This window comes from Narcine bancroftii, chromosome 7 (assembly GCF_036971445.1).
Source record: "Narcine bancroftii isolate sNarBan1 chromosome 7, sNarBan1.hap1, whole genome shotgun sequence".
In the NCBI taxonomy this organism is placed as follows: Eukaryota; Metazoa; Chordata; class Chondrichthyes; order Torpediniformes; family Narcinidae; genus Narcine; species Narcine bancroftii.
Window position 1 is genome coordinate 76,877,688 of NC_091475.1, and position 25,371 is coordinate 76,903,058.

Here is a 25,371-nt window from a genome sequence, read left to right on the forward strand (position 1 = left end):
AAGGGAGGTGGACATATTTCTGGAAATTAAAGGAATCAAGTGTTCTGGAACGTCAGAGTCGCCTGGAGGGGCCGAACGGCCTTTGGCTGCCCATTCAGATTGGCAGGTGAGGGTCATCCATCGTCTCCAACAGACGCGACGCTTTTCATCCGTTGACTCAGTGTCATCTCGTTGCATTGTCACATGGACCAAGATGAAGTGATTTGGGGGGATCATTTTTACGAGCAAACATACACATTTGCTCATCGCCTTTAACGTCCGGGCGCAGCCCACCCGACCGAACAACCGGTCGCCCTGACCCGGAAATGGAAATGCAGACTTCCGCTCGAGTTCGCGGGCTCTGACAGAAATGGCGCTGTTGGAGCTGGCCAGCTACTGAGCACTCTTAGCCGGTGGAGGAATGGCGAGTGTGGACCATAAGTCACCAAACTTGCTGTTGCAGAGTCTGTGCTGCCGCATCCTTGGCCGAAATGAGGGTGAGTAATCAGCAGGGTGGGCGTGAGTTGGAAAGGCGCCCAGAAAAAAGAGCTGGAGAAAGGGAGCGGAGCAGACCGGGGGGGAATTCTGACCTGGTTTGTGTTCACTGGGTTCCAGTGCTAGGAATAAGGCGGTAGCTTGTCATGCTCTGGTAGAGAGAGAAACCACGAAAGGTGTAGTAATTGTAACGTTTCTGAGTCACGGCTTAGTGGAGAGTTAGGCATTTCCAAATTGCTGATCCGAACTGTTAACCGCTGGGCTCACTGTCAAAGGTCTTCATCTCTGTATGAGGGAATCAAAGATTCTACAGTGCTTTGGGAAGGGCAGACGAGTTGGTCCTGGCGTTCTAATAAATGTTTGCATCAGTGTCTGCATTAAATCAGATACTGTGGGTTTGTAATCCACAGGTTTGAACTAATAAAAGACCTGGGCTCACAATCTAGAGAACATAATTACCCTGTTACAGTAACTCTGGAATTTAGATTTGTATAGAACTTATTTTGGAAGAAAGAACCCTCAGCAATGGGTCATACTGAAATTTCTCTTTTGTTAAAATCCATCAGGTTTGTAGACTTTTTTTGTTAAATTCAATCAGTTTTTGAAGCTTGGTTTGACCCAAAATGACCCCAGGTTCATTGTAATGTGAATGTTTAACTACCTTTTGAAATGGCCATTTGGTATCACTGGATTGTATCATAACTACAATGAAAAATATAAGATGGAATACCTCTAACCAACCTGGATACCAATTTGGATGTGGCATATTCCTTTCTGAAGTCCTTGATTCTATACCTTCTGCACAATTGTTGGTTGGGAAAGTGATCTTACAGATTGGCAGTCACTTTTTCACATTAGGCATGTTCCTCCATTGGAGACCTGAGTAATACTGGGCACATGCTACAGAGGTCTCAACTTTAAATATAGAGCTGATGAAGTTAATTGTATTGCTTGAAAAATGGGACAAGAAAATGTTTTCCTGGTATCCATTCAGTGTCTACCTTCAGTTGATCAGCTCCTATTCCTTCTTCTTGAATGACATTTGAATTGGAGAGCTCAGGCCTGCTTTTTACTTCCATTTGATGTTGCTGAGTTTCTCCAGTATGTTTGCGTACTGCACTGAACATTGCAGGTTTTCTCTTGTTTACCTCCATTTTAATTGTATTTCATGCAAACTGAGGTATAGTGATAAACTTTACTTTGTTTACTATCCAGGCAAATCAATTCATCCTTGACATAGACAGGTGGCACAAAGTAAAACAAAAGTGCAGAGTATAGTATTGGAGAGAAAAACTTCAGTTAAAACTGGGCAAGCTCAGCGAGATCCATTTGATAGTTGGGGGTCGGGGGGGAAGAAACGTTTTGAATTTTGTCTATTTTCAAACTTGATTATCTTCTCCCTGATGGGAGGAAGAGAAGAGAATGTGTTTGGGATGGGAAGGATTGTTTAACATGCTGGCTACTCTCGTGGAAGAACAGGAAGTTTCAGAGGAGTCCACAGAGAGGAAATTGGTTTGTGCGATACTCTCTGCAATTTGCCAATATTTCCAACTATTGGCTGCAATAGTTCCCGTACTATGTGATGCATGTGAATGTGGCACTTTCGATAGTGCAACTGTAAAAATCGATAAAAGAATGATATACACACCAAATCAAGGATCTTTGTGGCATTGGTGCAGCTTCTTGGCTTTCTCAAGTGATGGCAGTCCTATGTGACGACAATATTTTGCATAGATACTTTCAGTAGAACAGATGGTCGGTACCCATGATGGACTTGGTTAGGTTTACGACTTTCTGCGGACTTCTGCATTACTGGGCACTTGAATTTTAAAACCAAGCTGTGATGCAGCCATTCATTATATTTTTCACAGTACACATGCAAAAGGTTTTATAGATTATTCGACAACGTGTCATATCTCCTCCGATTTCTTGGAGAATAATAGTGCTGATCTGCTGCCTTCATGGTTGCTTCTCTGTTGGCTGCAGGAGAGGTGCTCCAATATGTGGACTCGTAGGAACTTGAAGGTATTGACCCTCTCTGCTGCTGTCCTGTTATTGAGGGCAAGGGCATGGGCTCTCAGCCTCCCCTTTCTAAAGCCCACTCTAAGCTTCTTGTACTTTGTGATGTTGAAAACAAGATTGTTTGGGTACCACAGCTAGATTCTCAGTCTCCATCCTATATTATTACATTATTTCCTGTTATTTGGCTACCGAGAGTGTGGTGTTGTTGGCAATTTATTTTGGGTTGGAGCTAAATTTAGCTATGCAGTTGTGAGTGGAGAGGGAACCAAGCAACACAGCCTTAATATGCCTTTGGGCAAGATGAAGTGGTGATATTGCCAATCTTTACTGGGCTCTGTTGATGAAGAAATTGAGGGTCCAATTGCAGAGGGATGTACAAGAGCCACAGATCTGAGTTTGATTAGTTCTGATGGCATGGGGTTGATGTAGTCAATGAATAACATGTTGTGGAAGTATTCTTGTAGTCCAAGTGATCTAATGCAGAATGGAAGGCCAGTGAAATGGCATCCAATGTTTTGATGATGGGTGAATTGGAGTGGGTTCGGGTACTTCCTGAAATACTGCATAACCAACCTCTTGCAGCACTTTATGGGCAGGTGGAAACCTCTGACCATTGGGGTAAGAGGCTGACAAAGTCTGCAAAAACACTAGCCAGGTTTTCGGGGGCCAGGCAGGTACACCATCTGAACTGGATGCTTTCTGAGGATTTGCTCTCCTTTGGTTGTTTTTGCCATCAATCAGAGAAATTGGGAAAACTGTGTCACTGGAGGCTTGTGAGGGTTCATGATTGTTTTCCCTTCTGAAGTGTGCATCAAAGTCATTGGGCTCATCTGGAAGAGATCCTTCACAGTTTATGATACTGCTGTAGTGTGCGCAGACCCACGAAGTGTGGAAAGAAGACCCACCACAAGGAGTTGCAGACTGATTTATTGCACTGGTAGCACTGCTTATATTTATTCCTTGCTGCTGATGTTGGGAGTGACATCACAGCAGCACTGATCTCTGATCAGGTTTTCCTGCCATGCGGATGGTCGCCTGGGATGAAGGTCATTGGCCCCTGCGGAGTCTGTATGGTCGCCATGTTTGTTGACCATTTTGTTTACCGGGTCACGTCCCAGTTAGTGGGCCACTACACGACCCCCCACCCACCCCCCCCCCCCCCCCAGAACCGACGATCGGAGTGCTGTTTGCTGCTTTTGGTGGCCTACTTCTGCGATGAGGGAGCTACAGGGAGACCGGTTGGCTAATATCCAGGTGTGCTGGTTTGAGGCTGTCAATCATAAAAGTGTCTTCCTTTCCACCAATATCCAGCACATATGTCGGCCTGTTGTGCCTAATTATACGTCCCCACATACAGCCAAACCAGAGGTGTTCAGTGTGCCCCCTCCACATGAAAATGTACTCGCAGGTTTTTAAATCTTAGGGTATGTAGATTTTGGTCATGCAATGTGACAGAGGCTGTGGAGGTGCGAGAGTGCCCACTTTTTCCTTCAGCTAAAGTCAATGAGGCCATGGGATCCTCCAGGTCCTTGATCGTGGCCAAGAACTCCCCTGGTATTACCAGTGGTGCGCCGTATATCATCTCAGCTGTGGAGGCATCTGCGCAATGCAGATCTCCAGGAGAACCCAGGGTACCTCGACTACCCAGTTTGGACCCTTGAGCCGAGCCATCAAGGCTGTCTTTATGTGCCTGTGGAACCACTCCACCAACCATTGGCCCGAGGTTAATCTGTGGTATGGTGGAGCTAGGTTCCCAGCAACTTGGCCAGCACTGCCCAGAGCCCTGAAATGAACAGTGTACTTCTATCGGAGGTCATCTGCTCCAAGACTCCAAACCTCAACACCCACATGTTAATTAGTGCCCTGCATAGACCAGTGGTACCGCCTCCGGCCACCTCAAAAAGCAGTCAATCACAATGAGGTAATAACTCGCTCCATGGGAGACTGGCAGCGGCCCTACATTGTCAATATGGATGTGGTTGAACCGACGTTGCGCTTCCTTGAAAATGTTTGAGGTGGGGGGGGGGGGAACACCTTGACATCCGTCTACACTTTGGATGTCTGGCAGAGGTGCGGGTCTTAGCCCACTAACTTGTTTTTGGAGGCCGTGCCAGATGAACCTGCTGCCTGTCATTTTAACAGAAGTCCTGATGGCTGCATGCACCAGATTGTGCACCATGTTGAAGACCTGTAGCTTCCACACTGCTGGCGTGATGCGGCGGGGTTTGCTGGTGGAGATGTCGCCAAGGATCATCTGGTTGCCAGGACCAATGGTGACATGCTCCAGCCTGAGGCCAGAAACTGCCATTCTGCATGCTGGGATCTCATGGTTCTCCTACTGTGCCCTGGCTAGGGCAGGATAGTCAATTCCCTGGAACAGGGGCTGGACAGATTCCCTCGCGGGGCGAGACAGTGCGTCAGTCAGCACGTTGGTCTTGTCCGCGATGTGTTGGATGTCCATGGTGAATTCAGACATGTATGAGAGATGTCACACTTTGTGGAAGGCAAAGGTCAACGGTTTGTGGACCGTGAAAACCTTGCATTGCCTGCTTTCCAGAAAATATCAGGTGTCTGGCTGCCAGGTATAATGCCAATGGCTCCTGGTCAAAGGCATTGCATTTGAGTTTGGGTGGTCAGAGGTGCCTGCTAAAGAAAGCCAGGGGCTGCCATTGCTCCAGTAAGTCCTCTACCGCTGTGCTGGAGGCCTCGACTGTGAGGGTGGTTGGCTCCTCTGGCCAGGGGTGTACCAGAAGGGTGAGGGTGGTGTTGGCCAGAGCACCTTTGGCCTTCTGGTATGCCTCCGAGGCCTCATTGTCCCAGATAATGTCCTTGTCTGCCTCTGAAATGAGGGCACGTGATGTGGGCCGATGCCAATATGAATCAGTGATTAAAAATTAATCATACCAGTGAATTCTTGCAACCCCTTCACTGTGTGGGGCTTGGCAAAATGCCGAATGACCTCTCTCTTTTAGCGCAGTGGTTTCACTCCTTTCCTGTTGTAATGGATAAATATTTTGGGAGAATTTGGTAAGATTTAGAGTAGGTTACATACATACACACATTTTAAAACAGATCTTATTTGAAAGACTGAACAAATACTGAAGATCTCTGGAGAATGCAAGCACATTTCACAAGTAGGTGTTAATTGAACTGACGTCATAAAATGAATGGACTGCAGACATTCTAGCTGTTGGAACTCTTCAAGGGTTTTGACAGAATGCACAGGAAGGTCATTCCTGAGTTTTGTTTATCTAACAACAACTTGAGCAGAAGAAAGAACTCCAGTTGTTTGCTGAAGAAGGTGGGGGTTTTGCAAGTGAGTGAGTCACATGGCTTTGCTGGAAGTTTCAGTTGGAGAGAGAGAAGTAATAACCTCTCTTGCCCAGTGAGTGTGTGTGACACTAAAGCAGCTGATCAGTGCAAGCTAGGAAGAGTTGGTTGGAAACAAAGTTCCAGAGCGGCAGATGGCTGGAAGTGCTATCTGTCTGATGGAATAAGAAGAATGGAACTCTGTGATTGCTTGAAGAAAGAAGTTACCATCTGGAAAACCCTGATGGAGCAAGTTTCATCAGCGAGACATTGAGGTGACTAATGGTGGTACATCAGTTGTGGAAATCCTGGAACAACAAATCTCTCTCTGCAAATCCTACAAGAACCTTCCTAAGCGGTAAACATTTACCTTTCAAAAACCAAAGCCTGGTGAACTTTATATATGTTGAATTCTGTGCTCAGTATAAGAATTGCCTGCATCCAGAGAACTTGGAAGAAGGATAAGTGAGATTGAACTGAGAACCAAAAAATTTTTCTTAAATTTACACACACATTACAGACATGTGCACTTAGAATTAGAAGGGAGTTAATTTGGGTTAGTTAAGTTAGTTTGATTCTATTTTTCATGTTTAAAGTTGATCTTAAAAATAACTTTTGTTTTAAAAAAAAAAGCACTCGTCTTGGTGAATGTCTGTTGCTGCTGGGTTTTGGGACCCTTTGGGCTTGTAACACTGTTGATCTGATGCCTCAGAAGTCAATCATTTCTAACCTGAACTGGCACTGAGCAGGGTTTATAGTTAGTCCAAATTCCTGCTGCTGGGCGCACAGTTGCCTCAGGTGCTCTGTGTTGTGGCTGGTGATGAGACTATTGTCCAAATAGATGAACGCGAATGGGAGATCTCGACCCACCACATCCATCAGCCTCTGGAAGGTCTGGGCTGCATTTTTGTCCAAAGGGCATTGTCAAGAATTCAGAGTCCAAAGGGGTAATGATGGTGGTTTCGGGGATATCATTGGGATGGACTGGGATCTGATGATAACCCCTGATGAAATTGACTTTTGAAAACACCAGTACCTCTTGTAAGTTAGTGGTAAAGTCTTGGATATATGGCACGGGGTACCTATTGGATATGGTGGCCTCGTTGTGGCGGTGATAGTCACAATGTGGCCTCCACCCTCCTGCTGCCTTCGGAACCATGTGGAGGGGAGAGGCCCAGGGGTTGTCGGAATACCACACTATCCCTAGCTCTTCCATTTTTTTAAAAATAAGCCCCCTTGGTGAAAGTGAGCTCCTCAGTGTGGATGTGGGTAGGCATCTTGCCCTGGCAAGGAGCAGGGACCCTCAGTGAAGATATGATGCCTTATCCAGTGTATTGGCTTGGCAGCAGAAAACTGGCACCATGATCGTAGGGAACTCTGCTAGGATCTGCATGAACGCATTGTCAGATAGCGTAACGGAGTCGAGGTGGGGACAGGTAAATTGGGTTCACCCAGGGATGTGGTTTGAAAAGTCCTGACATAAACCTATCGCCACCCTTTAGAGTCCACCAGCAGGCAGTGGGCAAGTAGGAAGTCTGCTCCCAGGAGTGGTTGCACCACCACTGCAATCATGAATGTCGATGTGAACCAGTCAATACTGAAGCGGAGGGGGGTGGTGTGGGTGCCGAATGTTTGTATGGTGTTACTGGGCCCATTTTGCTGTTACAGGTGTCGTAGGTCAAGGGGGAGAGGACACTTATTTTCGTGCCAGTGTCCACAAGGAAGCAGCTTCCTGATAGAGAGTCCCACACGTGGAGGAGGCTATCACGTTGGCCAACTGACACAGTCATCAATAATGGTTGGCCAAGGCATTTCCCTGAAACTCACAGGGTGGGTGGCATCGACAGGGCCCCGCACTCTATCGTTGATGATAATAGTGTGGTGAATGTCTGCCCTCTGGCAAGCCTTGCTGTACTAACATTGGCTGTGCATTATCTCTACTGTTGAGGACACTCCATGTGGATATAACTGCATATGCGTCTATTGTCTTTCATTATTGTACCATGAGTTTCTGCTAATAAAAGCCATGATTATTGTTTGACCACATCATCTTTGTGTACTTCATCAACTGGCACTTCAAATAGCAATACTGTTGGGTCGGTGGGGTGGGGGGGGGTGGTGTCCACTTGCCTCTCTGTTTGCTGTGGCCTTGTGCCAACTGTTTGCAGGGCCTAGCGACCTGCTTCACTTGGGCGCAGTTTTCTTTCTTCGCTCTTCCGAGCACGTCTGCCTGGGCTGCAGTTTTTTTTTCTGGGGTTGCTGAAGTCTTCATTGACGAGCAAAAGTCAAATATCTTCAGGCAGCTGCTCCAGGAAAATCTGCTTGAGGCCTGTGTCCCTCAATAAGGGCAAGCATTTTGCTCATGAGGGCAGTTAGGGCCCTGTCTCCCCACCCCCTCCCCCAAACCATCCATATGCAGCAATCGGATGGAATGCTTGGACTGAGAGCCCGAAGGTGTGGGCTAATAGCTCATACTTGCTTTGCTCCAGAGGCTGCCATAGAAAATTAACCCCCCTTGCTGCTATCTCCTGGTTGAGTGAGCTCACCATGTAGTAGTAATGTGTGTCGTTGGCATTGATCAGTTGAAGGTGAAACTGAGCCTCAGCCTGTTTGAACCAGATGTGGCTGCGATGCGCAGAAAGTTGGCAGCTTCAGCGAAACTTTGTGAAGAGCTGCTTGTTCCGTCATCTGTTGGGGTTACCAGTGTAGTGTGTGTGCTACTGCGAAGTATGGAAAGAAGACACACCACAAAGTGTCAGTCGAAAACTGATTTATTACACCGGCAGCTCTGCTTGCCGATCTCTGACTGGGCAACGTTCCTGCCATTGCTCGCTGTTTCCTGCCATGTGGGTGATTCCTGGGACAAAAGTCGTTGGCTACCATGGGGTCATTATGTTCACTGGCCATTTTGTGTTCTGGGTCGTGTCCTAGTTAGAGGGCATTACACTACCTTGTTTCACCTTGCAGGATGTGATGATGTACAATCCCTGCTATAACCACTGAGCATCCATCTGAAACTCCAGCTTAGTCTGCAATTGTCTTTTTGTATTGGTAATGATTTTCTCCTTTGTATCTACAATTCCTGTATATCTTTGAATCGCCTGATCTGAATGCCACAAATCTGGTCATCTATGGCTTCCAGTTGGTATACACTTGTACTGTATAGTCTTAGCAGGAACACAGTCATCCACACTTTTTTGTGATAAAGTCATTACCAACTGTGGCTCATTGATTCATGTGGTTGAACATGGTCTACTCCATTGTACTCCACTGATGATCTGAAGCCTCTATGCATCCCCAAACCAGCTCTGTAGAGTCTTCTCTGTTGGTTCCGCAGTCTTCAGTTTGTTCTTGAATGTAGAAAGGAGGGCACAGCCAGATGGACCAATCTTCCAAGTTTGGGCATGGAGTGCAGTGGTAAGGATACAGCCCCCCCCCCCCAAACCCCAGCCCCCCCAACCTTTGTGTTGTTTGGTGGCAGTTTGGAAATGCTTCCTTTAACCTAGCCTGCTTAAGGTCCCTTGTGATGTCTAAGAAGGCATTGGGATATTCCATATTATCCAAGTGTGGATCCTCTGGAGATTCTTCTGTGAAAATTGTAGAACACGAGCAGGTTGCAAAGATGGGGAAAGCCAACATAAGGTAGTGAAATATGGTAATTTTAGCCATTGGGAATTGTACAAGCAAAATATTCTCCTGTAAATCATTCAAAAATATTGTTTTAAAAAGCAAGCAAAATTGCAATGTAAGTGAATCCCGTGCAAGATCCTCACACTGGTTTGATACTACTCCAATCTGTATATTGGTCTAACTACAGCCAAGCCAATGTCCAAGAAGAGGTGATGGTGTGTTTGTGGCAAGCAGTGTTGCATAAATTCTAAATGCGATGAAATGTTAGAGGCAATCAAACTTTACAAAGATGACCTGTTGAGCAACTTCATGTGGGGTACCAATCGAGCTTGTTGTGGAGAAATGTACTTAAAATGAAAAGGGTTACATCACTTAACTTGTGATGGGTGAACATGGAGCTTCTCCACCGAAAGCTTTTGTATTTTTATATTCCCTTTCCAAAATGTTTTTTAAAATTTGTGATATAGTAGCATTAAACCAATAATGTAGGCTTTTGATTGTAGTACTTAGCAGAAAGGGTAGGGGAGTGGCAACGTGCTCCATTACATTCCGCATAATTCTAACTTGAGGATTTTTTTGGTAAGCACTTAAGTTCTTGTTGGATCTCCATACTTAAATCGTCTCTAATTGTGTTCACAGCTGACGTGGCTCAGCAATTCCAGTACGCTGTTCGGGTCATTGGAAGCAATTTTGCTCCCACAGTGGAGCGCGATGAATTTCTTGTGGCTGAAAGAATCAAGAAAGAAAGTAAGTTTTTTAACAACTTTGTGACTAAGAAAAAAAGCTTGTGTTGGATATAACAGGAAGGTGAAACCTGACAAGGCAGCGCTGTTCTTTCCTAGTGAACTGGTTGATTAAATAATGTACAATTTAAATTTTTGGGTGGCAATACACTTTTAATTGGATTTTTTGACTGAAATATCAGCAGGAACCAAAAATACTTCCCATGGGATACAATTTTTTTGTTGGGTTATTTGTGCTGAGTGAGATGGATTGGATGGATCACGTAATATAAACAATTTCTGGATAGCTTGTCAGGCTTCATCTTCAGAGAGTGACAAAGAGTTAGATAGAACAGAAGACTGGGGAAGACAGCTAAAGTTAACAGAACTTGCTAAAGACTGTCATCTCCAATGCAGCGCTGTGCTTCCAAACTCTCCCTTGGGGTGAAAGCCTTGCATTTACTTTCCTAATCCCCTTAAAAGTCCTATATGTTTCAGTATGATCACCCTTTAACAGACCCAGTCTGTTCAATGTTTCTTCTTGAGGCAACCCATCTATATCTACAATCATCGAAGAGTATTTTCTGTGACCTCACTCCAATAATAGTATTCCTTTCTGTTTAAGGGGACCAAATTTTTTGGTGGAAATAATATCTGGTTGCACATAAATTGTCATCAATCCTTGTTACTTTCCAATGAAATTTCTCATCAAAACATAATTTTTCAATTTGGGAAATGTAACCAGCTTTATACAAAATTGAAGAGAGGTGCATGGCTTTGTGGACGTCTGGTGTGCAGACTTATGTGGAAACTTAATGTGTTGATGCTCTTTTCTGCAGTGGTGAGGCAGAGAAGAGAGGCAGATGCAGCTTTATTTTCAGAACTTCATCGTAAACTGCAGTCACAGGTAAGAAAGTTGTTTTCCTAAATGGAATTTTTAAAAAATAAAAGCTGTTGCTCTCTTTTCAGTGCACGATTGCCTTGCCCCTGATGCCACACATCATTTTGCACTTTGAAACTAGATCTGTTGGTAAATACACCTGCAAATGTACACTCTAACATTTGTTGTAAGACTAATGGTTGGGAAAGACTCTGGACAAGGACCCAAAGGATTTGGGGTGCCAGCAAATTCTTAACAGGTGGTGTTTATTCTCATCAAGAAAAGAGAGTAAATGGAAGTTTTCTGGGATATTAAATGGGAGTGACTTGTATTGGATGGATTTTGCATGAAAGGTCCTCATAGTGTTAAAGTCCATTGGAATTAAGGGAAATACTTTCCATTGGAAAACAGTTGTGTTTGTTGGAGGCCTATTACTTCTGATCCATGAAATGCCCTGAAGAACTTGGAGCCATATCCTTTCCATTACATTTTTGGTTGCATTGAAAGGTCCGAAGTGGAATGTTTGATGATTGCAGTGTTCAGCTCTCTCTGTAGTGCTCAATCTGAATTATCTTTGAGTTAAGAAATGTGAACAGGATTAAGCCCATAGTTCACTCTGCCTGCCCTGTACTTTGTAAAATCATGGCTGGTTTTCTACCTTATTGTTATTTTCCAGCAGTATTCTTACTCCCTACATGTGCTTTCAGTGAATTAATGACTAGTTCTTTCTAGTCCACCCAAGTTCCAAAGGTTCATCACTGTCTGAGCAAAGAAAGTTTTCCCTTGTTTCCCACTTCCCCCCCCCCCCCCCCCCATCCTAATTATTTTATCCCTTGCTCTGAAATGGTACCCCTGTATGTAGGCTGCTCAGCTTGGAGAAACATTTTCCCAACATCTAGCCTACATCAGAATCTTGTAAGTATTGATGAGATTTCCTTCCATGCACTCTGAGTATAGATTCTGGTCAGTTGTCCTCAAACAGCAAACTAGAACCAGTTGAATTAATTTGTGATTCACCTCTTCTATGGCAAATGTTTACTGGGACCATAGCCCTTATACCCCTTCCATTCATGTACCTATCCAAATTTTTCTTAAATGTGAAAATGGACCCAGTATTCACCATTTCAGCTGCTACCTCATTCAACACTCCCCATTCTCTGCATGAAGTTCCCTTTAAAGATTTTGCCTTTCACCCTTAATCCTTGTTCTCTAGTTCTTGTCTCATCTAACCTCAGTGGAAAAAGCCTGCTTGCATTTACACTATCTATACCCCTCAATTTTGTATACCTCTATCAAATCTCCCCTCTTTCAGAATTTATTGTCATTAACACGTTGCAAAAGTTTGGGGAAAAATTAAGAGAAAGTGAGGTACATTTTCTATTCAGAAACCTGATGGCAGAGGGGATGAGGCTGTCTTCGTGCCGCTGGGTGTTCGTTTTCAGGCTCCTGTCCCTCCTTCCTGATGGTAGTGATGGTCCATTAGCATAGAGGCTGCTTTCTTAAGACACTGCCTCTTGTAGATGTGTTCGATGAGTGGAGACTGATGCCTCTATGTCGCTGGCCAAGATCACAACTCTAGTTTTTTTTTTCTAGTCCTGTGCATTGGCACTTCCATACCAGGCAGAGATGCAACCAGTCAGAATGGTCTCCACTTTCCACCTGATGCATCAGTTTGCAAGAGTCTTTGGTGATGTACCAAATCTCGTTAAAGTATAGATGCTGACAAGTATTTTTGGTGATTTCATCAACGTGGAGGCCCCAGGACAGATCCTCAGAGATGTTGACCCTGAGGTACTTGAAGCTCTTAACCCATTTCACTACTCATTGTTCAATGAAGACTGCTTCATGTTCTCTTGATTTTTTTTTTCCCCCTTTCTGAGGTTCACAATCAACTCCTTGCCTTTGCTAACCTTGAACGTCAGGTTGTTGTTGTGACACTACTTAACTAGCTGATCTATTCCCTCTGTACACTTCCTCATTGCCATCTGTGATTCTTCTGATGACCGTGGTGTCATCGGCAAATTTGACGACAGCATATGAATTGTGCGTAGCCTTACAGTCATGTGTATAGCGATCACCCTTGTGCCTTTGTTGATCGTCTGTGTGGAAGAGACACTGTTTCCAATTCATACTGACTGGTCTTCCAATGAGGAATCCAGGATCCAGTTGCAGAGGGTTAAACACACAAAATGCTGGAGAAGCTCAGCAGGTCAAATAGTGTCCTTTATGAAGCAAAGACAAAGATACAAAACCAACATTTTGGGCTTGAGGGTAGAGGGTAACTGGTTGGGTCTTTGGTCTGGGAAGAAGCAAAGTGCTTTTCGTCCTTGTGTGTGGGGGATAAAGGTATAGGTTGTCCTCTACTTCTGACCAACACGAGTTACTTCCACCTGCACATGTGACCAAATTTTTTAAAAAAATCTTTATTAAAACTTCTGTACAAGAACATATTTTGTATTAAAAGTACTGTATACAGTGCTCCTTTCCCAGCGGCAGCCAGAAGTCCCCGTTCCCCAACTTGCAACCAAACCAGAGTTTCAACCAATTATTCGGTCCTCATTACGGTTGTAAGTCAGGGACTACCTGTATAAAGGGATTGGATATCCATCATGAAGGTGAAGTGGTTCAATTCGGGTAATCTGAAATCATTGAGGAGATGGAGGACATGTGAGATGTTATGAATGTAAGTGGGGAGGGATTGGACCGGGGAGAAAGGATAGTCAAGGTAGAATGAAAATAGTTTGATTGAGCTGGCAGATACAGTGGGTTTATGTTGCGGGGTGGGGGGGGGGGTGGTGCAGAGGCCCAGGTTTTGGAGCTTGTTGATAGCACTGAGGGTATTATGATGTTGAAGGGTGAGCTGAAGTCTATGAAGAGTAGCCTGGTGTATGTACTGTTTTTGTATAGGTATAATCTATGGTTCTGGGAATAAAGTCCTAACTTTTCAACCTTTCTCTGTATCTCAGTTCCTCCTGTCTCAGCAACATACAAGTCTTTACACTTTTTCAATCTTATAGATATCTCACCTGTTGTTCTGTGACCAAAACAGCACGCAAACCTCCAAATTTGGCCTCACCACCAATCTCGTACAACTTATTTTTTTAAAAAAAGTAAAAATTTTAACCATACATGCATTCAGATGTAATGAAATATACAATATCAAATACATGATGATAATACCTACCACCCCATCCCCTACTCCAGAGTCCTTAGAAAAGATAAAAGACAAAAGAAACATAGAATTAATTATGAAGTTAGGGGGGGGGAAAAAAAAGAAATAAGAATAAAAATTGTCTGTTGAAAGTGTTAAATCCCATCTGGTCCAAAATTCAAATCTATTTCATCATTAGTAAGGTTCCATGCAGGTCTTAAGGCTAAGAAGAACATTTAGAAATTTAAAAAGTTAAAAATTCAATACTTTTTTTTTTGTAAATTCGGGCACCAAATTTGCATTTTGGTGATCCATCATTTTAAACTCTGGTGTGAGTCAGATTTCCAAGCAACTGGAATAAATTTATGGCCACTGCTAATGTAATTTTACCAAATTCTATCTGGTACTGTATTTAGTTAATTTCAACTTGAGTCTTATCCCTATAATGTTACCTAATAAAAATAATTCTGGATTTTGTGGAGATTGGACTCCTGTAATTTCTTTCTTTTTTTTAAAAAAAAAAGCTAAAATTCCTAATTCTAGTCAGAAATGTCATACTTTATCACAAGGCCATGTTGAATGTGGAAAAAAATTAAATTTGACCAATATTTATTAATTTGATTAAGGCATTATATAAAAATCCTATGGCTGGAATAGTGATGAATGGACAGATTTTTTTCTGCTTATATTGGAAAGATCTACTAGACAAGTCCTTTGTCACCAGCGTTGTTTGCATTAGCTATTGAACCTTTGATAAGACAGGATAGTAATATTAAAGGTATTAAAGTAAAATCTGAAGAGTTTAAAATCAGTTTGATTGCAGAAGATGTTTTGATTTATTTAACAGAACCCCAGGAATCCTTAAGATCCTCATATGATAGATTGAAATAGTGTGGAGAAATATCTGGTTATAAAATTAATTGGGGAGAAAAAGGTGAAATTATGCCATTGATTGATGCTGATTATACTTCTTGGAAGAATATTGTTCAGTTCAAGAATATTGTTCAGTTCAAGAATATTGTTCAATTTAAATATTTGGGTATTAGATAAAAAATTTAATCATTTATAGGAATTAAATTATTTACCTTTAGTCCAAAAATATTAAAAATGATTTAAATCGATGGAAAGATTTGCCGATAACATTCATGGGTAGAGTTAATTGAATTAAAATGAATATTTTACCTAGATTACAATATATTTTTCAATCTATTCCTTGTAAAGTTCCTCAATTTTTTTAAAAGATTTTAATTTTATAGTAAGAAAGTTTTTATGGAAAGATAAAATGGCAAGAGTGTTGTTACAAAAAATAATGTGGAACTATGAGTTGGGAGGTTTACAGCTTCTGAATTTTCAAAATTATTATAATGGAGCACAATTAAAGTTTATTAATAGAATGTTTGATTAAGAAAATCGACTGATTTGGGCAGATAATGAATAAAATTAATGAGAATAAGATGGATCAGGTTATTTACAAATGGAGTTTGAAATTATTGCGTAAATATAATTCACCTATTTTGATGCATTTAATGGAAACCTGGAATAAGATAAATGAGGAAATAGGTACACAAGGCAAAATTTATAGGAATAAACATTTATATCAGAATAAACTTTCCTTTGTGGTTAATAATCAGCTTTTTGCAAATATGGGACCAAAAAGGAATTAAAATTATACAGGATTGTTACAAGGCAGGTTATTTTAGTTCTTTTAAAAGAATGAAAATGTGAAATACCATCAAATACTCTTTTATTTTCTTACTACCAAGTTAGAGCCTTGTTCTTGGATAACTTTGGGAATACTTTGTTACCAAGACAGACTATATTTGAAACTTGAATTATGGAAGGTGGGAAGTAAAGGTTTATATCTGAGTAGTACAGAAATAAATGGCTAAGTTAGATTTACAAAAGACTAGATTAAAATGGGAAAAAGATTGAGGGATAGTAATTACTCGAGGATTGGAGGAGTTACGTAAAGATAGTTTGACTAAAATAGTAAATGTGAAATATAGATTAGTTCATTATCATTTTAAAAATTAATTATATTTGACTCCTGAAAAATTTGAGATATAATCTTCTTTCTTTGGGTTTATGTTTTAGATGTCTGAAAGAAATAGGATCTTTTTTACATTCTACTTGGCTATGTGATAAGGTAAAACCTTTCTGGATGTGATTTAAAGAACTTTTACAAGATATTTTTTAAGTTAAATTTTTAGTGGATCCATCAATATTTTTGTTAAGTAATATTAAAAAGATATGTTTGGAATTAAGATTAACTAAATTTCAAATTGCATTTTTGACATTAGCATTAACAGTATTGACAAAATGTATTGCGCTTACTTGGAAAAATGATATTGATTTGAACTTGCATAGGTGGCATCTGGAATTGAGATCTTGTATACCATTGGAAAAAAATAACAATTTACGTGATAATTATCTTTTTTATCAGAAAGTTTGGATCCGTTATTTGAACTATATGGGTTTAAAATTTTGAATTCTTCAACCATGTTGTGGTGGAATTGCTTCAATCCACAGAAATTAATTTTTATTATAGTTTACATCTTCTTCCTCTTTTTGGAGGGTAGACTAAATGGTTGGGATGTAAGGGGAGGGGGTGTATTGATAGTAGGGTTGGTTAAAAGGGTTGTTGGGTTATATACCATGCATGCTTTGGTGATATTAAGTATTATTTACTTTTATCTATTGTATGTAAATTTTAAATAAAGTATTTTTTTAAAAAGACCATGTTGAATGTAAAAAAAAAAAAAGTTTGTACCTCTTCGCCACATCTAAAACACTGATCTGATAAATCTGATTTCAATTTATTTAATTTTTGCATTGAGGTATAACTGATGTTAAAAAAAAATTACTGTACCAGTCTATATCGTACATTTATTGTATTAGTCATATAGTCTCAACATAAATCAGCTCAATTCTTTTCATCTATAATCACATTTAAATCTGACTCCCATCTTTGTCTAGATTTATGAATCCCCGGTTTAGGGGTCCCTATTTGAAGTAAATGATAAATTGCTGAAATAGATTTTGCATTTCCCTTTCTTCTTAAGTCTCTATATCGCTACACCATTGGACATTGTTGGACCAAAGTTATCCGTTAAATATGCTCTGATTTAAAAATAATTTATCGTATTATTAAGAAAACCATATATATTCTGAAGTTGTTCAAATTACATCAGTTGGCTTTGCTCATAAGTCTTCAATGTATCTGATCCCTTTATGAGACCAAATTTCATAAATTTGATTATCTAATGTACAAGGTAAAAGTCTGTTTTGTCAAAGAAGTTGTAAGAGATAAATTAGTCTTTATTCCCATGTCTTTATTTATATTATGCCAAATTTTAATCAAATATTTCAATAAAGGAGTTTCTCTTTCAGTAGTCATTAATTTCTCATCCCATTCATATATATTTATATATAAAGTCTTCTGCTTTTCTCTCTCCTATTTTATCCAATTCTATTTTTACCCAAGCAGATTTTCCCCCCTCTTCAAAGAATGAGGTAAGAAATTTTATTTGGGCTGCTCCATAGTAATTTTTAAAGCTAGGAAGCTGTAAACCTCCTGTTTCATATTTCCATGTTCATTTTTCTATAGAGACTCTGGACATTTTACCTTTCCATTAAAAAAAAAAAAAAATTCCTAATATATTTAACATTTGAAAGAATTTTTGAGGTATTAATATAGGCAATGATGGAAAAAAATGCTGTATTCTAGGAAATGCATTCATTTTTGCAGTTAACTCTTCCTACTAATGTTATAGGCAGTATTGTCTATCTATTTAGATCCTCCAACTTTTTTAAGCAATGGCAAATAATTCAATTTATATAAATTTTGTAGGTTATTATCCATACAACCTCGTGCAACTTCACCATAATATCCCAACTCCTGTGCTCAATACTTTCATTTATGAAGGCCAATGTGTCAAAAGCTCTATCTGCTTGTGATGCCACTTTCAGTGTCTTCTGTATCTGTATTTCCAGATCCGTCTGTGGCTTTCTGTTTACCACTTGTATCCTGCCTTGGTTAGTCCTTCCAAATGCAGCACCTCCCTTGTCTGCATTAAATTCCATCTACCATTTTTGAGCCCATTTTACGAGTTGGTCCAGATCCCACTGTCAGGGGCCTATTACGCCCCCAATGTTTGTGTCATCTGCAAACTTGTTGAACCAATGTACTATATTATCAACCAAATTATTGATATAGATGACAAACAACCATGGACTAAGCACTGATTCCTGAGGCACATCACTAGTTACAGACCTCCTGTTAGATAGACAGGCTCTACTACCACTCTCTGGCTTCTACCATAAAGCCAATGTCTAATCCAGTACTTCCTTTTCCTGAATTCCAAGTGATTGAACCTTCTTGATTAACCTTCCACGTGGGACTTTGTCAAAGGCCTTACTAAAATCCATGTAGACAATATTGACTTTTCTAGTTTCTGCTAACCTGCTCTTCCTTTCCCTCCGCTCTCCACCCCCTTCCCTCTCTATTCACCAAGCCATCACTCTTCCCCTTGCTTGCTGCTGTGCCCTCCCACCCTCCTCCACATTACCTCCTGCCTTTGCTATCATGCTCCTCTCCCTTACCTTTTAATTTGGAGGCCTGCTGACATTTTTCCATACCTTGATGAAGGGCTCAAGCCCAAAAATTGGTTGTGTCTTGATGTTTGCTATATAAAGGACACTGTTCTGTCTACTGAGTTTCTGCAGCATTGGGTTTTAGAGACAATTTCCATGTTCTTACCTTCATTAGCTTTCCTGGCAGCCTCAACAGATTAGTTAAACCACCTAACTCCTTGTTAAGGTTACCAGACTGTACCCAATATTCCAGGTGTTGTCTCTCGAAAGCCCGATGGAATTTCTTCCTGCATTCAAATTTTCTTGTTATAAAAGCAAATGTTATAATTTCCTCTCTGAATTACTTGGTGCACTCATGTATTGGCCTTTGAATGTCTTTGAGGTAAAACTAAACAAAAACAGTGAATTGTATGCTCCTTACTCAATATAATTTTTTTTAAGCAAATGTAAGGTTGAGGAAGCTGACATCTTTTCGGGCCCCTGGATGAATATAGAAGAACCAGGATAGAATGGAAACCAAAGATTTGGATTGAGGATATTTTCTTCACACATTGAAAAGAAGGTAGTCTGGAAGAGGGCAGAATTCCTCGAAGACATAGAAAGGAATTTGTGCCTGGAGATGGATGAGGTATTAAATGAATACTTTGCATCAGTTTTCATGACAGAGAAAGAATAGTTCCATGAGAATAGGGAGTGATGCTAATATTCCAGGGTATGTTTATGTCAAGGAGGAGGTGTTGTTGTTGGGTCTCTTGAAGAATATTTGGGTGGATAAAGGTCTCAAAGGGATATATCACAGGTTATTGAGAAGTAAGAGGGGAATTTCCTGGGTCCTTAAAATAGCTTTTTTTTTAAACCACAAATGAAATCTCAAATGACACTGTAGTTCCTTTCAGGAGGATTCTAGGGGAAATCTAACGAACTTGTAGGCTGGTGAGCCTTTCATCTGTGGTAGAGGAAATATTGGGTAAGAAATAAAACACGAAAGTGCAGGCACCGATATTGAAGTAAATACACAATGCTGGAGAAACTCAACAGGTCAAACAGGGTACTTTATATAGCAATCATCAAGATATGTAACAAGTTTCAGGCTTGAGCCCTTTGTCAAGATATTGGGTAAGATTTTTAGCAATGGATTTATTCATATCTAGATGAGCATAGCCTTATTTCTGATGGTAGGCATCACTTTGTGTGGAGATGATATCTCTTACAAGGAACTGGTGAAGATGACATGGCAGTAGATTTGTATTCACTTACTTTAGAAAAGGTAGAGGTCGGAAAGTTGTTCCCATTGGCGAGGGAGATGAACTAGGGGACATAGCCTCAAGATCCAGTGTAGTAGATTTAGGATGGGGATGAGGAGGAACTGCTTTTCCCAGAGGGCAGTGAATCTATGGAATTTGCTGCCTATTGAAGCAGTGGACTACCTCAGTGAATATATTTAAGACCAAGTTGGATAAATTTTCACAAAGTCGAGGAATTAAGAGATAGGGAGAACAGGCAGGTAAGTGGAGATGAGCCTATTGTAGTGGCCTGCGCATGGAGACATGGACCGGCCACACACTGGCTATTTTCCCAGATTACCTGCATGGCGGAAAGACTGAGAACTGTGGTGGGAATGCCCGCCAATCCCAGACTGGCGCTCCGATGACACAGGGCCCTGATGTCAATGCCTGGGGCCCGTATAAACACGATGGCCAGTGCAATAAACATCTCGACTTCAAGGCTTTGGGGCATGTGGGTGGGTGGGGGTGTGTGTGCAATGTTGTTCTTTTCCATGCTTGCTTAGCACAAATGTTACACTATCAACATATCATCCATGATCTCAATGAATGGCAGAGCAGGCTTGACGGGCCTTCTGTGGGCTCCTATTTCTTATGTTTTTAGAGTTTGACATGGTCGCTCTCAGTGGAATAATCAAAATAAGATTAAGGCATAAAGATTCATTGTGACTTGTCAGTCTGTCTTCATAATTAACTTTGAAGACAGCAGGTGTGGGAGAGGTGTGTTATTTTGACTGGAGGTTTTCAACCAATGGTGCTTCATATGGGTCAGCGCAGGGACATTGGTTATAGATGGTTTGGATGACAATATTGGTGAACTGATTAGTAGGCTTGAATTTGACATAGGAATTGGTTGGATAGTGAGGAAGATTGTGAAAAGATACAGCAGGATAAGGATTCATTTGAAAAATGGGCAGAGAAATGGCAGGAAGGATGGGGAGGCTTTGGAGAGCATGGGAAAAGAAGCAGATCACAAACAGCTATGAGGAAGTGTACAGGAGGGAAATGGGTCATGGTGGGGTAGAGTTCAGCAGCCTTCCATTATTTGCCACCTCTAGTGGCTGGAGCGATTGGTAAAATGCTGCTTCTTGGGTCAGGTTGGCAAGGGGTCTATCCCACCGTATCGGTGAGAGGTTGGTGATTGGGATTTCACTCTTCAGGTCGTTGCAGTGATTTTGGGACAGGACTAGTTCTTGTAGTTTTGCACACCCCATTGGGTTCTTGCACCATTTCTACTTTACAATGGCAGACCATTGGGCATAGCCCTCCTTCTGGGTGGGATTGACAGACTTGACCAACTGCATTGACCCATTTTCAACCTCTGGCATTCAGGGGTTTGCACCAGCTTCAAAAGGGCATCCGTCATCCCAATACCCAAGAAGAGTTGCATGGCTGCTTCAGTAACTACCGACTAGTAGCACTAACTTCTACTGTGATGAAATTCTTCGAGAGGCTGGTCATGGCCAGAATTAACACGTACCTAAGCAAAGATCTGGACCCACTACAATTATCCTATCGACACAATTGGTCCATGGCAGATGTAATATCGCTGGCTCTTCAGTCAGCTCTGGAATACTTCGAAAACAACAATTTATACATACATCTGCTCTTCATAGACTACAGGTTGACCTTCAATACCAAGAAACTACAAACACTAGGCCTCTGAACCCCTCTTCAACTGGATCCTTAACTTCCTCACTGGAAGACCACAGTCAGTACAAATTGATCATCAAGACAAGCACATCCCTAAGGATGTGGGCTTAGCCCACTGCTCTATTCGTTATACACTCACAACTGTGTGGCCAGGCACAATTCTAATACCATCTACAAGTTTGCTGATGACACCAGAGTTGTTGGGAGAATCATAAATGACAATGAGGAAGTGTACAGGAGGAAGATAGATCAGCTTGTTGGATGGTGTAATATCAACAACCTTGTATTCAATGTTAGCAAAACCAAGGTGATGATTGTGGACTTCAGGAGGGAGTCAGGGAAACACGACCTAGTCCTCATTGAGACCTCAGTAATGGAGAGGATCAAGAACTTCAAATTCATACCTCTGGGACTGCTGTTGTGAGGGAAGGGCATGCTTGTTCAACTGCCGGTTGTCCACCATGTGCTACAAGCTGTCCTCCTTCTGCACAAGCCACACCAGGGAGAAACGACAAGTCAGTTGACTCCCTTCTGTAACAGGGAAGCCACTGTCTTGTCTCCCCATTGTCTCCTTTGTGCCACTGGGTACCCAATACTGTCCTTCAACAGGTAGAATCGCCTTAGGCTCCCACCTGGCAGATCCAGTCAGTACCCTTGTTTGGACTACTCCAAAGGTGACAGGCCTTAAGCACGTTCACCCACAGGATGGATATTGGTGATGCAGTGACCAGGTGAGGCTGCTCAATGTCATGGCTACTTGGAGAGAATAAGGGGTCCTGCTGGATCGTCAATGGGAACCCAGGGTTCCTACCATGTGTAGGGTTGCCTGGGATGGTGGTGTGCTCAGCATTGATGTCCACCAATGCCAGCTACTGCTGGGCATTGCCATTTCCCTTGTGTGTAGTAACAGAATATGTGGTCTCTGATCTCCTGGCTGGGAAAGGATCACCAAGCAAATCTGCCAGGAGACCTGGCCTCAATCCTACGTCAGTGGAGCAGAGGATTCCTACCCACTGCAACTCCCACTGCAGTTCCACCATTGCTTCCAGAAGAGCCTCAATGGATGGGTGTGCTGAAGCAGGGTTGTGCCAACCTTTGCCCTTGGGGGATGGTACCTGTCCCTTGCTTGACATCCCTGCACAATGCTCCTTTCAGGTTGTACAAGTGGATATCCTGTTAAATAAATCCCTTGCTACCCCTGCCTTCAATAGTGGCAGGTAATTGTCTTTGTTGCTCATATGAAATCCTCTTCCTTTTCTACCTTCTGGAACTGAGTACATATTCCCTTCTCTCCATTCTCCAACCTATCCAGCAGACAAGGTCTCACTCACTGTCTTTCTGGCTGCTGGGCTGATCAAAGACAAAGTTAGGATGTGCACTTATGAGCTCAGGAGAGTAACTGCCACAGATGCTGTCAGAGATTCCTATGATTAGAGCACATCTCAGAGGGCCCTTGTCCCATTCTCTGCCCGGGACTGTAAATCCCATTCCAGCAGGGAGGGGTACCTTATCTGGACTGTGACTTCTACCTGATCCCAGAGTGGTCTGTTGCCATCGACTGCTTCCAGAGGCATCTGTAGGTATTGCTGGTTGCACAATCCATCCAGGATACCGGTTTACTGATGGGATAGGCCTATGCCAGTACTACCCTCCTCCCAGATCCAGAGCAGTCATATGGCCAGGATCTTGTCTGGTTTCTACCAGTTGTGATTTATCCTAAGCTGATCAGTTTCTTGGCAGAGTACTCCTGGGTCTTGGCAGGTTCACAGGAGCCTTGGACATAACCTTCCACCACTCTCTGGCCTTCCTCCTCCATCACCATTCAAGGAGGGAGGTGAGAGGACCCTGTGCAGTATGCAGGAATTCATGGTCACTGGTCTGACATGCAGGTGCAAAGGGAGGAAGATGGGTGCAGCACTTTGCTACCTCTTCACTATCCTCACTATCTATCCAGTTGTCTCCATCCCTCAACCATGTGTCTGACAGAGAAGACAAGAAGCCATTGGAATATAAGGGACAAAAAATAATTTTTTACCCGGACGTAAGTTTTGAACTTTTAAAGAAGGAGTTTAATACGGCAAAAATGATTTTATGGAAGAAGGCTATAACTTTATGCTGAGACATCCAGCTGTACTCAAAAGTATTTATCCCCTGGGAACAGAATAGGCTGTTCTCTGATCCAAAGAAAGCCCAAGAATTCACAGATTGTTTGCATGGCAGGAGAAGAGATGAGGAGGAGTGACAAGAAAGAAGACCAGCAAGAAAATATACAAAGATGCATAATAATATAAAATAGACAATGTGTATATATAGAGATTTAAAGATGAACAAGAGAGCTTTGTTATATGTCCAGAAAAACAGTGTTCTCTGGGTGGGGAGGGTGGCTGGGGAAGGATAACCGTCACTGCAATATCGATTGACGCGAGTATTATCGCAAACCAAATGGAAAGGGGAGTTGTGGTTGCCCGGCAAGGAACAAGGGACAACCTAAGGAGGAGAGGTTTATTTAGGGTTTTTATTGGTTGTGGGGATTGTTGGGGTATTTTATGTTTTAAGCGTGTTGTCATATATTAAGAATAAAAAGGAAAACTTAAACAATAATGGAAGAAAGGGGATGGAGGTGATGAAGAGGCAGAAAAGAAGTGAAAACAAAGATATAAGATGGCCACTTTGAACTATATGACTATAACCATTAATGGAATAAACAAAATTAAAAGGAAGAGGCTACTAACATTACTAAAAAAGGAAAAAAAGTAGATATAGCATTTGTACATGAAACGCATCTAACTGAGGTGAAACATAACAAATTGAAGAGAGACTGGGTAGGACACGTAGCGGCAGCATCATATAATTCAAAAGCTAGAGGTGTACCCATTTTAGTTAACAAAAATGTACCAATCAAGATAGAGGAGGAAATAATAGATCCAGCAGGGAGGTCTGCAATGATTAAAGTGTCAGATATACTCAGAATTCTGGAATTTGGTCAATATATGCACACCTTATGATGAGAATCAAAAGTTTATGCAAGATATTTTTTTGAAGATTGCAGATACACAAGGAATCATTCTGATAGGAGGGGATTTTAACCTTAATTTGGATCCAGTGTTGGATAAAACTGGAAAGATAACAAAAAAAAGAATGTAACCAAATTTATGGTTAAATCAATGCAAGAAGTGAAACTAATGGAGAAAACACCCAAAAGAGAAGGAATATTACTCGAGTAGGCACAAGACATACTCAAGGATTGATATGTTTTTGTTGTTGGCTCATATTCAAGGGAGAGTCATAAAAACTTGAGTACAAAGCTAGACTACTTTAAGATCATTCACCCCTGCTATTAGCAATAGAACTGGACGACATCCCACCAAGAACGTATAGATGGAAGTTAAACTCCATGCTACTTAAAAGGCAGGAATTTAGAGAGTTTATTGAATGTCAAATTAAAACATACTTTGAAATAAACACAGAATCTGTTTTTAAAAAAAAATTATATTATGGGATGCAATGAAAGCCTTCATCAGAGGACCAATAATAAGTTATATAACTAAGATGAAAAAGGAATACAATTGAGAAATAGAACAGCTGGCAAGGGAGATAGCAATTACAGAAAAAGAATTAGTGAAAAGGGAGGATATAAAGAAAAAGAGAGAGTTG

General features: G+C 41.6%; 1 protein-coding gene across 4 annotated transcripts in view; it reads left to right on the plus strand.

The window, feature by feature from the left end:
* The first annotated feature begins 310 nt into the window (after window positions 1-310).
* tubgcp3 (tubulin gamma complex component 3) overlaps window positions 311-25,371 on the plus strand; it is a 153,759-nt gene continuing 128,698 nt past the window's right edge. For 2 of the 4 annotated variants that reach the window (XM_069890392.1, XM_069890394.1), the window contains exons 1-3: window positions 10,092-10,182; window positions 10,997-11,064; window positions 16,283-16,334. In XM_069890392.1, the coding sequence (XP_069746493.1) occupies window positions 11,021-11,064; window positions 16,283-16,334 (96 nt within the window). In that variant the 5' untranslated portion in view covers window positions 10,092-10,182; window positions 10,997-11,020. Of the gene's footprint in view, window positions 477-10,074; window positions 10,183-10,996; window positions 11,065-16,282; window positions 16,335-25,371 lie in introns of those variants that run through there. The other 2 variants (XM_069890395.1, XM_069890391.1) reach the window with 2 other exon arrangements.